Here is a 13,534-nt window from a genome sequence, read left to right as displayed (position 1 = left end):
AATCATGCTGAGAGTGAATAGCACAGGGAGCACGCAGTGACGGCGGTGCTGCTGCTGCTGCTTGCTGCTGCTGTGAGCTTTTACCTGTGGTCAAAGTACGTGGAAACTAACTTTGGAGGTGCCATCCATGCTTCATCTTGGTGCTGTCTAAAATGATTTCCTTTCAAGCAGCCAAAAAATGTCACGGCAAAGCCGTTGTGCTTCTTAATTTAAGGGGCTTTGCATTGATGATTCCAGGTAGGATAAACGCATACGTTTTCTGTCCATATTCCTCTATAAACGCCCCTTTCCACTGTCTCCTCTTCTTTATGCTTTTGCATTGTGTTCATGTGTCATTTCTTTTGCCTACTAGTGGGATAAGGAGATAAGGCTGATGTTTAGCGTTCTCTAGCAGTCTGTCTGTCTTTCTGCACAAGTAGCCGAGCAGCTGCGATCACTTTACATAACGACCAATTCTTCAACGTGCAGCGGTGTTGCGCAATTTGCGCACAGCATATTGAATCTACAAACTCACAACGTGCTGCACAGAATTGTGAGATGTGCAAAGTGATTTATTATGAATCATGCTTAATTTATGTGATGTTGTATTCTACGACTGGCAGCAGAGAAGAAGGAAATAATTATGAACTTAAAGGCTAATCATTAAAAGTAAAGGCTCCTTTACATCCACGTCCATCAATAGGCCTATTTGCAAATAGAAAGGGGGGAAAACCGCTTGTTTTTCCACATATATTATTTTCTTTTTATCACAGATGCCTATGTCTTGTAAGGCAGTCTGTCTGAGTTCCAGTAACATTGTTTAACTATGAATTTCTCAAATTAGCCTTTCATTATTATGTCTGGCCCGCCATCTAACGGCTTAGAAAAAAATTGGCCCGAGGCCAAATCTAATTGCCGACCCCTGCCTTATGTTGTTTAGACCCTCAGGGCTCTATACTAGTGTATTTTCTGCTTTCACACAACATGAAATATATTCGCTGAAAATAGCAGATCTACAAGCTTACAGATCAGCTTGTAAGCTTGTAGATCTGCTATTTTTTGTAAAGGATTTTCCCAGAATACGGAAGCTGCTGTTTAAGTGGTTAAATTAATAATGTGCATACACAGATATAAGGATGTAAAGTTATAAATTCAACTGAATGTTTAAAATGTCTTCATTGTCTTCTCATAGCAGGTGTCAGTCCGCAGGAGGTTCTAAAGGTTTATAAGGTCGGCTTGAACCGTCTTGATCGTGTGACATACGTCACTGAAGTGCCCTCCCTCAGCAGCATCTACACAGAGCTCTACATCTCAGCGGGAGAGAGTGAAGGGGTTAATACCCAACATGAGGTCTGGCAGCTTGAGACAGCTTCCAAGAAGAAGACCCTCCATGATGATCCAATCAAATGCTGTGACATCTTTAAGCCCCTCCTCCTTGGCAGAGACAAACCAATCAGAAGAGTTCTGACCAAAGGCATCGCTGGCATTGGAAAAACATTCTCTGTGCGTAAGTTCACTCTGGACTGGGCAAAGGGTTTGGAAAATCAAGATATCATTCTCCTGATTCCCTTCTCATTCCGGGAGCTGAACCTGGTAAGAAATGAGCAGCACAGTCTTCTCTCACTGATCCATCGTTTCCACCCAGAATTAAAGAAGGTCACAGCAGAGCAGCTCGCTGTCTGGAAGGTTGGCTTCATCTTTGATGGTCTGGATGAAAGCAGGTTTCCGCTGAAATTCCAGAACATTCGCATTGGTTCTTGTGTCTTCCAAGAGAATGAAATTGTTTCTGATGTCACAGTGACATCATCAGTGGACTTGCTGTTAACAAACCTCATTGAGGGGAATCTGCTCCCCTCAGCCCTCCTCTGGATAACTACCAGACCTGCAGCAGCCAATCAGATCCCTCCTGATTGTGTTGACATGGAGACAGAAGTACGAGGGTTCACAGACCCCCAGAAGGAGGAGTTCTTCAGGAAGAGATTCAGTGATGAGAAGCTGGCCAGCAGAATCATCTCACACATGAAGACATCAAAGAGCCTCCACATCATGTGTCACATTCCAGTCTTCTGTTCCATCACCGCTACCGTCCTGGAGGACATGTTGAAGACAGACAAGAGAAAAAAGCTGCCCACGACCCAGACTCAGATGTACAGTCACTTCCTGTCGGTCCAGACAAATAGGAAATGGAAGAAGTATGATGACAGTCATGATATGAATCAACAGCAGCTCATGGAGAAGGACAAGGAGGGTCTTCTGAAGCTGGGCAGGCTGGCATTTGAACATCTGGAGAAAGGCAGTGTCATGTTCTACCAAGAAGACCTGGAAGAGTGTGGCCTTGATGTGAAAGAAGCCTCACTGTACTCAGGAGTGTGCACAGAGATCTTCAAAGAAGAGACTGTTCAGTCTGAGAGAAAGGTCTACAGCTTTGTTCATCTGAGCATCCAGGAGTTTATGGCCGCAGTCTACCTGTTCCACTGTTTCACACAGAAGAACATGAAGGTACTGAAGACATTCCTGGGAGAAGAAGACAAAAGGGAGAAGATGATCAGGAGGAGGAGGAGGAGGGTGATGGGAGGAGGAGGAGGAGGTCAAGAAGAAGAAATGACCCTGGAAGTCTTCCTGTACAGAGTCATGGTAAAATCCCAGGAGAGTAAAAATGGCCACCTGGACCTCTTTGTCCGCTTCCTTCATGGCCTCTTATTGGAGTCCAACCAGAGTCTGTTAGGAGGCCTACTGGTTCAGAAAGAGAACTGTCCAGAGACCATCCAGAGAGTCATTAACAACCTGAAGAAGATGACCACTGAAGAAGAACACTCTCCTGAGAGAATCATCAACATCTTCCACTGTTTGATGGAAATGAACGACCACTCAGTACTTCAGGAGATCCAAAAGTACCTGGAGTCAGGGGACAGTCTGACTCCATCCCAGTGTTCAGCTCTGGCCGCCATGCTGCTGATGTCAGAGGAGGTTCTGGATGAGTTGGACCTGGACAAATACAAAGCATCAGAGGAGGGGCGATGGAGACTGATCCCAGCTGTGAGGAACTGCAGAAAGGCTCGGTTAGTAGTCATGTGAATAGAAACATATAATTTGAAACTAAGGTTGACACAAAAGCTCCAATAATACTGTATGTGTAACAGTGACTGGTGGTATTTTGTGTTTGTGCAAAGCCCACAATAAAGCAGGAAAAAACCAGAAAGATTCAATTCAAGGAAATTGGAAGTGTGGTTGCCATGACGCGAGTCACACGGAATCTGCTGGGAAATGAATTATGTCTTACCATTTATATTAGATACTGTGATGTCATTTATATTAGATACTGTGATGTCATTTATATTAGATACTGTGATGTCAAGTGAAGCATGACCAAAAGCGTGACGCTTTTGGTCATGCCTTTTGTTGTGCAATCGTCCAACCTGGATAACATTACTAAAAAAGTTTACAAAACACAGGTTCACTTTGATGGGAAAAAACTCTCTGACCGAATATATAATATTGTGTTGCCTATAGCAACCACACTAACTAAACTAAGAGTGTAAAATCCCTGCTGGTTGAACCCACCAGACCAGTGGTTTGAACCCACTGACACTGGTTGAACCCTCCAGACCAGTGGTTCGAACCCACTGACACTCAGTAGTGGAACTTAAAATAAAAATCACACCCAGTGTGAAGTGAGCAGTGCCTTTTATGAATTACATGTCCGGATGGACACACACACAAAGCCAAATGTATCTATGGACAACTTATACAATTTATGTGTGTGTCGGTGCTCCGCCTCAAAGCCAGATCAAAGCCTGCAGCTGTGGCCCAGGAGACAGGGATGAGAAATAGAGAGACTGAATGCTGGTCTCTAGCAGCTTGTTTGTAAAGCTTTTACACAGTTTAGGCAGTAAATATGCAATGTAGTTCAGTCTTCATTTCACACCTTCAACTGCTGGGTGAAAGCTTTGTTATCAAAATTGCTCTTCCTGTGTGGTGTTGTCTATTCCACACTCTGCTGTTAAATACTGTTTATGTCTGGATAACTAGATATGAGATATTTTATTTAACTTCTATGACAGTGAACTATGTATAATTTTTTTTGATAATCTCTGATTTAATCTGCATTTACAGACTTGTTGGCAGTAAGCTCAGACAGACAGAGGTTGAAGTTGTGGCTTCAGCTCTCAGCTCTAATCCTTCCCATTTGAGAGAATTGGACCTCAGTGAAAACAACCTGAACGACTCAGGACTAGTGGAGCTGCTCTGTGAAGGACTGAAGAGTCTGCACTGTAGGCTGGAGATTCTACGGTAAGATACATTTACCCAATTTATTTTGATCACTTCTGTATTATTATGTAGGCCTACTGTATTATGTGAATATAATATGAATGCTGTGGTGAGAATGTATTAATATGATTGATATCATGATAACCCAAGCTTATGTGCCTGAGTAGACGTTAAAATTACCGCAAACATATATGTTTGAAAGTGTAATATCCCTTTAACGCAAATTTATAGGCTACTTTGTCATACCACAGGATTGCACATCCAAAATAGCTGATACATTACAAGCTCACAACGCGTCGAGGACGCAACGATTGTGAGCTTGTAGATCGGCTATTTTTGACGTGTGACCCCAAGGGGGTCCCCATATTATTTTGTGGGGTCCCCAGATGATTAATTAATTCATTTAATGACTTTTGAAATTGTAAAATATCACAGAAGAGGAAAACATTGTGAAAATAGCCGATCTACAAGCTCACTGCAAAGTTCCAAGTGCTTGTCAGGTTTGGGGTTCCCTGTTCAAATATGATTATCAAGCAATCAATCTGGTGTTTCATTCTTCATTCAGACTGGCTCACTGTCACTTGTCAGAGAGATGCTGTGAACTTCTGGTCTCAGCTGTAAGCTCTCATCCCTCCCTAAGAGAGCTGGACCTGAGCTCCAGCATGGTGAATGTTCCAGTCCTGGAGAACTGCAAGTGAGTAGACTTGAGCTGTGTCCATGTTAGTGCACTGAATGTGCACTGTTTCCCTCATGTGTATTTAGTATAGGGCTGTCAGTAGTTCACCTCCAAAATGTTTTTTTTTTTTTTTTTTTGCTATTGATTACTCACGCCATGGAGACAGCAATATTTTTTTTGCCACATTCCCAAGACAAAAAAATTGTATGACAATAAATGTACCCCCATTGATTCTGGATGGGGAACCAAATACATTCGGGTCCCCATCCGGAATCAATGGAAGTAAATTTACTATAATCAAATTGTCTTAGAAATGCGACACAACACAAAAATATATTATTGAACTCAAGTCTCCATGGCATGAGTAGGCCTAATCAATTTTGGGGGTGAACTACTCCTTTAGACGATAATAATGAGTCAACGCACATTCCTTTTAACTGCACTTTTTTGGGACTTGCGATTAATGTTTGAACCGTGGTCCACTCCAGGCACTGAGGTAAACGTGTTGTAGTTTGATTAAACATAACATGAGGTAAACGTGTTGTTGTAGTTTGATGAAACATAACATGAGGTAAACGTGTTGTTGTAGTTTGATTAAACATAACATGCCACCGAAAAAAAGATCATAGCTTATTATCTCCCAAGTAAAGCCTGTCCATAGTGTCTCCGACCACCAAACTTTTCGTCGGAAAGAGTGCAGCCAAAACGCGTCCGTTGTTGCTACCTGCTCTGCAGCATACCATGCCAACTTATGTAGAAAAATAAAAACGCCTTTATAATGGATAGACCTGTGACTGCTGGTCTTTGAGTTGTTATTGTAAACATAACCATAACCGTAAACCTAACACTAAAACAATGGATAACAAAGCTTGACACTACATTTCCAGCCTAAACCTGCATCAAGCTTATTCGACACCCATTGATTAAATACCCATTGATTAAATAGCTGACAGACAGGAGGGGGGCCATAGAGGCAGGGGTCACACCTGACCCCCAGGTCCCAGGTGAAAAAACACTAAATGGCCCACAGAGACAGGGGTCAAACCAGAGCGCTGAACAAAATAAGATTTCACCAGCAACTAAGGCAGTTAAAAACAAACTAAATTCAAAACATAATTGTATGCGGTCAGAGGGAAACAAATCCCTGGGACAAAAGTAGAGATAAAAGGAGAGTGGAGTTCTCTAGAGCAGGGGTTTTCAAAGTGGGTGACGGGGCACCCTGGGGTGCCGTGACGGGGCACCCTGGGGTGCCGTGACGGGGCACCCTGGGGTGCCGTGACGGCAGTCCAGGGGTGCTGCGAGATCATTTGATAGTATTTGGACTATGGATATTTTATTTGGACACTTGAAAAAATATTTAGTATCATTTTAAACTTGAAGTACAAAGTTATTTTCAGTCAGTTCTAACAAAAATATTTTAGGGGTCTCAACGTTTTCCTCACAACATAATCACTACAATATTGTCGCTGTCGGGCAGAAACCTCGCATCTCCCAAGTTTCAGATGTGTACGTCTTTTGGTAAAGCAAAGCCCTGCTTCATCAAACAAGACTGTCAAACAAAACTAGTGAAAACAGCCGATCTACAAGCACACAACGCCTCGCATTGGCGTTGTGTGCTTGTAAATCTGCTGTTTTCACTAGTTTAGTATATTTTATAGATGATAAATACAAAATGAACGGTTTTGGACATACAAGGTTTCCACCCGACAACGACGATATGCTATAAATATAAGGTGCTGGGAGTGAAAATTATAATTTAGGGGTGCCTCGGATTACAAAAATATTCATGGGGTGCCCTGAGACAAAAAAGGTTGGGAACCCCTGCTCTAAAGGTTAAGGTGGAGTCTGAGGAGGAGATGAGATCCAAACTGGGCAGCAGTGAGTACTGTATGTCTGGATGGGCTGCAGGACCAAGTTAATTGATAGGAGAAACACTGTAGTGTCAGCAAGTGGAGACGTTGTGTTAGACAGTGAGACATTGATGCATTGTTGTTCTACTTCCTACAGAGTGAAACATGGAGGAGAAGTTTGGCTTAATCCTCAACTCGGCAACAGACCGCCATTCCGAAACACCGCCATTCCGAAAGGGTTAGGGTTAGGGTTAGGGTTAGGGTTAGGGTTAGGTTAGGGTTAGGGTTAGGTTAGGGTTAGGGTTAGGGTAAGGGTTAGGATTGGGTTAGGGTTAGGGTTAGGTTAGGGTTAGGGTTAGGGTTAGGCTAACAATGTAAGTCAATGTTCGGAATGGCGGTGTTTCGGAATGGCGGGGTGTAACCGTTAAGGACCAGGCCAAGAGCAGAGAAACCTGAATTCCCTGGAAGCTCTCCTGAAGAGTTTTCAGAACAGCATCTGGGGAGGAGCCAACCAAGCATACAACTGTGTATAAAATGTTAATGTGTGATATTGACACAGACACACCACCAAATAACAGGCCAATAAAACATGTTTTCTAATAAGAATGCTCACATTTGACTGAGTTGACATGTTGATGCTGGAATCCAGGATGGCAGAGATTCCATTATTAGTACAGGCAATCTAAGAAAAAAAATGGGCCAACCTTGAACAAATTGCAACACAAACTCTTTCAACTTTTTTTGTTTCATAAATATGTTAGTAATAACATATCAAAAGTCCTAAGAAATCCAAGTGGTGGAACATAGTGAAGTGGTGGAACATAAGTTGGGCTCCCATCGACTTTCTATACAGGAGGAAAATACCCAGAAAAAAGATCTGCTTTAAGTAGGATGTGAGGGGTCTAACTAGGGGTTTGTCATGATGCTGAATCCATTGCAAGCATTTGTTCACTTTTGCAAGCAAAAGTGAATGAGTCATCACTTTTCATCAGTTTTGTGGGCGTTTTCTGGTTCCAAGGAATGTTTTTTGTGCAAAACAAATGCTTGCAATGGATTCAGCATCATGACAAACCCCTAGTTAGACCCCTCACATCCTACTTAAAGCAGATTTTATTTCTGGGTATTTTCCTCCTGTATAGAAAGTCGATGGGAGCCCAACTTATGTTCCACCATTTCACTATGTTCCACCACTTGGATTTCTTAGGACTTTTGATATGTTATTACTAACATATTTATGAAACAAAAAAGTTGAAAGAGTTTGTGTTGCAATTTGTTCAAGGTTCAACCCTAGAATGCCTGTACTATATATGGACCAGAGGGCTTGTAGATTGGCTATATTTCCAAAAACAACCGATCTAAAGCTCACCATGCATTGTGAGCTTTTAGATCATCTATATTTGAAAATTAGACAAAAGTCGCAGATCTACAAGCTTAAAATGTGTAACATCCTGATGGGTTCTGAATTTGTAAAGTATGTTTGAAATGTACAAAAACAGATAATTTACAAGTAGGGTTGCCACACGTCCCATAAAATATGGATTCGTCCCTTATTTGAGAATTAAATGTTCATATGAAATCAATACAACAACCTGACAGCGACGGTGCATTTTAATTATTTAGAGTGAAAACAAACAAACAGGTTGTGAGCTTGTTGATCTGCAATATAAAAAAGATCGACTGATCGTGTGTGTGTGTGTGTGTGTGTGTGTGTGTGTGTGTGTGTGTGTGTGTGTGTGTGTGTGTGTGTGTGTGTGTGTGTGTGTGTGTGTGTGTGCGTGCGTGTGTGCGTGCGTGTGTGCGTGCGTGTTTAACTCCACATTAAAACAAAGCCATCGTAACTGCAGGGAAGAAAGTAGTGTTGATATTGACAGCAGATTGCATTTAATTTCAGTCATAGTGGTTTGAATAAAACTCCATTTAGTATTAGTCATATTTTAGTCATCTGAAATGTTTTAGTTTTGGTCTAGTTTTAGTCGACTAAATATCAAATGATTTATTTGACTAAATATTCATTGATTTAGTCGACTAAAATGTATTTTGATGGACCTTGATGATATCATAATGGATGATTTTACACTTGGCTGCATGCTGGAAATAGCAGATCTACAAGCTCACAACGTACCACAGTGTGACGCGTTGTGAGCTTGTAGATCTGCCATTTTCATTTTTATATATATTTATTTATTTGGGTACAACAGGTTACATGTACATGCATTGATTTTTTCCTAGAAACACCATCTACACATAAGACAGAGCCGGACACAACATAAAACAAATGCAACAAGATATACATGCAATAAAAACAAATCCTAAAATAAATGACGCAAAACAAAACAAAAAGAGGTCACAGAAAAAAAGAAAGAAAGGGGTCACATCAGCTACAACAGTCCACAGACATGTCTAGTTTTCCCTCTATTGGTGTGGCAGTGAATCAATGCCACAGCCAACATAGGTTGTCAGACATGTCACTACAGTCACTATCTGTCGGGAGGGGGGCAACCGTATCAGATGTAAGTGATCAAGTAGTGGTTTCCATATTTTGGTAAAGATGTTCTCATTGCCTTTAGATCTAGCACTCATTCTTTCCATGGGTAAAATATATAGATCTGCCATTTTCAGCAACATTTATTTTATTTCTACTGCATCTCTTTTTAGTCTAGTTTTTATTTGTTGACTAAATTGTCAATATATTTAGTTTTAGTTTTTAGCGAGTCGACGGACATTTAGTCATAGTTTGTTATTAATCCACGCAATTCCATACAGGATGGCGTTACGCTGTACATTTCAATAGGTTTTAGAAGTCTAAATAACAATAGACATCTTTAAGCGTATATTTGCAACAACTCTGAAATCTAACTACATCCATCTCTCAGTCCCTCCTAATTTCAACATCAGAAACCTCTGCCTATGACCCAATGCATTGGTCCTCCTCTGTAACCTGAGATTAACTGTAGCTCGCTGCTGGATCTGACTGTTGGTTGTATTATCAGAGTAGTTATTTTGAATCTAGGATAATTAGATCCAAGGAGGTGTTTTTGAATATAAACTAAACCTTCGAATCAATATCCCAACAAGTTAGGCCACACTTAGATTATAGGTTCAACACACCCTATTTAAGCAGATCTCTATGGTTATACATTTCATAATGCTGCTTATAAAAATCTGATTTTGAATGATATATTTTGCAGGTAAATTTATTAAAGAAATAAAAGCTTTTACAGAAATAGAAAAAGGCAAAAGCATTCAAAGTACATTTCAATGTTCCCAATTTAGTCTAAATCATTGTTTCCATTTTTACACTATAATGATAATAATCATCATAGTAAGAAAGCAGAATAAATTCTTATTACCCTTTCAAAGGTTAGAGATGCACCAACCGGTTGATCATTTCCATTCCATACTTTCTTTTACAGAATTAAAATTGTTAATCCTGGGGGCTCTCTCTCTGTCAGATTGGTGCAAGAGGTCTTTTGGTGTGCGACCTCTCGCTGGGGTAGAGAGCCCAATGTTCCTTCTGAAGGGGACAGTATACTGTATATACACCTCTGCCAGACTTTGTCTGGATTCACTTCCCCATAAGTGTGCTCCAAGTCGCTTCTGCATTTGTTGTTTTCCATTTCAACCAAATTTCCCCCATGTGTGTCTCTACATAACAGGATGCAGGTTTGTGGTAATCCGTCACATTTAGCCTCATTTAGCCTTCAACAACCCACAAATAATATTTTGCATCCAGCATTTAAGCAGTACAAAGATGCTTATCTTCGGCTTGATCTAAAATTAAGGGAAAACAGGGTTGAAACGCTGATCTAAAAGCCCAGTCTTTTAGACAAGTTTTAGTCAACAAAATCAACACTAAAAGAAAGGTTACTAATACGAGTGTGAGAGTGTGTGAGAGAGTGCGTGCGTGCATGTGTGAAAAATAGCAGATTAACAAGCTTGCGGTGCCGTGCTGCAAGCTTGTAGATCTGCTATTTTTGAAAAATCATGAATATTTGTGCAGGTCTTTGAATATTTTTGACCCGATTCCATTCCAAACCGTTCTTCTAAATTAGTGGTCCTCGAACCTTTTCATGTCACGGACCCCCAAAATTACATTGATTTGGTCGCGGACCCTGTCTCAAAATGTGTTGTTGCAGGGACCCCCGGAAGCAAAGTTGGCTTTGAAAAATACACCATTCAAAGGTTTGCACAAATGTTCATGCTTTTAAAAAAAATAGCAGATCTACAAGCTCACAGCACGTTATTTGGTCACTGGGTGCCAGAGTAGTGGGCGGCGACCTCCACCCGTCCGGGGACCCCACAGGGGTCCTTGGGGGCTTACCAGGTGGTCCCCTGTAAACTAGTTCACGCAACATTTTATGTATTAATGCATATTGCTCTCTGTTCGCTATTCAAAAATACAGATCTACAAACTCCTAGGGCGTCATTTGGTCATTTTGTGCCAGAGTAGTTGGCGGGGATCCCCCCCTGGTCCGCGGACCCCCAGGGGTCACAGATTGTGCACCAGGGGGTCCCCTGTTCTCTATTGGCTATTCTGAAAATAGCAGATCTACAAGCTCATAGCGTGTCATTTGGTCACTGGGTGCCAGACTAGAGGGCGGTGACCTCCACCCGTCCGGGGACCCCACAGGGGTCCTTAGGGGCTTACCAGGGGATCCCCAGTAAACTAGTTCACGCCACATTTTATGCACTTTATCCATATTGCTCTGTATTGGCTATTTAAAAATAGCAGATGTACAAGCACATAATTTGGACGCTGGGTGTCAGACTAGGGTGCGAGGACCCCCATCCGTCCGCTTCACCCACAGGGGTCAGAATAGCAGACGTACAACCTCAGGGCGTGCTGTGAGTTTGTAGATCTGCTCTTTTTGAAAAAACCTGAAAAGGTGTGAATATTTTCACCCCATTCTAAAAATATCTTCCAAATCAGTGCTTCTCAAACTTTTTCATGTCAAGGACCCCCAAAATGACACACGTTTGGCCGCGGACCCCAATCTCAAAATATCTTGCTCCAGTCACAAATGTTCGCTTTTAAAAAGAATTATTCAAAGGAAAAAATACATAAAAATAAGAAATAGCAGACCTACAAGCTCGCAGCGCGGCACTCGGTGCCGCGCTGTGAGCTTGTAGATCTGCTATTTTTCAATAGTTAAAGCATAAAATAATTAATAAAGTGGTTCCATGTCTTATTTCAAGTGTGTGTGTGTGTGTGCGTGTGTGTGTGTGTGTGTGTGTGTGTGTGTGTGTGTGTGTGTGTGTGTGTGTTGTTGTTGTTGTGTGTCAGTCAGTGAATGATGTATTTGATGTTTACTGTGTTGTTTTCTCATCAGATTTCCAGCGTCTCACTCTGGACACAAACACAGCAAACAGAGACCTCTCTGTGTCTGAGAACAACAGGAAGGTGACATGGGAGGGACAGGATCAATCATATCCTGAACATCCTGACAGGTTTTATGGACTGTTTTATCAGGTTCTGTGTACCGAGGGTCTGACTGGACGCTGTTACTGGGAGGTAGAGTGCAGTGGAAGGGTTTCTATAGCAGTGACTTATAGAGGAATCAGCAGGAAAGGAAGTGGTGATGACTATAGTCTTGGACTCAATAACATGTCCTGGAGTCTGGACTGTAATGGTCACAGTGGTAACAGTTACAGTGTCAGTCACAATTGTATGCAGACTGTCCTCCCTGTCAGGGCCTCTAGGGGGGGCTCCAACAGAGTAGCAGTGTTTGTGGACTGTCCTGCTGGAACTCTGTCCTTCTACACAGTGTCGTCTGACTCACTCACACACCTGTACACCGTCCAAACCACATTCACCGAACCTCTCCATGCTGGGTTCGGGTTCTTCTAAATCAGTGGTCCTCAAACTGTTCATGTCAAGGACCCCCAAAATTACATGTAATTGGTCACGGACCCCCATCTCAAAATATGTTGTTCCAGGGACCCCCAGAAGCAAAGTTTGCTTTGAAAAATATACATTCAAAGGTTTGCACAAATGTTCATGGTTTAAAAAAATAAATAAATCACAGCACGTCATTTGGTCTTTTCGTGCTAGAGTGGTGATCGGTGACCTCCATGCGTCTGGGGACCCCTCAAGGGTCATGGACTGTGTACCAGGGGGTCCCCGGTAAAATCAACATTTTAACAACTTTAAGATTATTGTTCGGGGGTGGGTGGGGCCTGGTGGCTGGCTATTAAAAAATAGAGATATACAAGCTCACAGCACGTTGTTTGGTCGTTTTGTGCCAGAGTGGTGTTCGGTGACCTCCATGCATCTGGGGACCCCACAAGGGTTGTGGACTGCGTACCAGGGGGTCCCCAGGAAAAGTAGTTAACAAAGCATCAAAATCATTTGAACCACTTTATTCATTTGTATGTTGGCTATTTAAAAACAGCAGATCTACAAGCTCAAAACATTTTTACTTTCTTTTGAATATACAAATGTTGTTTGGGGGTCCCTGTTACAAATATGTTCAAATGGGGGTCCCTGGTCAAATCCATATTAATGTCAAACTCTATGGTATAAAATGAGTCATCACCACAGGGAGCTTTAGATCTTAGATTAGATCAGATAGAAGTGCACAAACCTCCACTCCACACATTTATAAATATGTATCATAAATACTGTCCATCAATGATGATGATGTAAATATCAGTGTTATACTTGTGTCTCTTATGTAGATACAAACTCATATTTTATGTATATTTTATTTTTCATATTTGTATACAACAGACAGAGATAAACTGTATATTTGATCATGTA

The 13,534-nt window shown here is 41.7% G+C and overlaps 1 protein-coding gene across 1 annotated transcript; it reads left to right on the top strand.

Moving 5' to 3' along the window:
• Window positions 1-227: 227 nt before the first annotated feature.
• On the top strand, window positions 228-12,622 carry LOC308292291 (protein NLRC3-like; the record flags this gene model as incomplete). The annotated part of the gene is made up of 4 exons (XM_080734603.1): window positions 228-237; window positions 1,253-3,050; window positions 4,105-4,231; window positions 12,119-12,622. The coding sequence occupies 4 exons, from the start codon at window positions 228-230 to the stop codon at window positions 12,620-12,622; spliced, it is 2,439 nt and encodes an 812-aa protein (XP_080590729.1).
• Window positions 12,623-13,534: the final 912 nt, after the last annotated feature.

This window comes from Nannobrachium achirus, assembly GCF_963921795.1.
Source record: "Nannobrachium achirus genome assembly, chromosome: 10".
Taxonomy (NCBI): domain Eukaryota; kingdom Metazoa; phylum Chordata; class Actinopteri; order Myctophiformes; family Myctophidae; genus Nannobrachium; species Nannobrachium achirus.
This window is presented reverse-complemented; position numbering and strand designations above follow the sequence as displayed.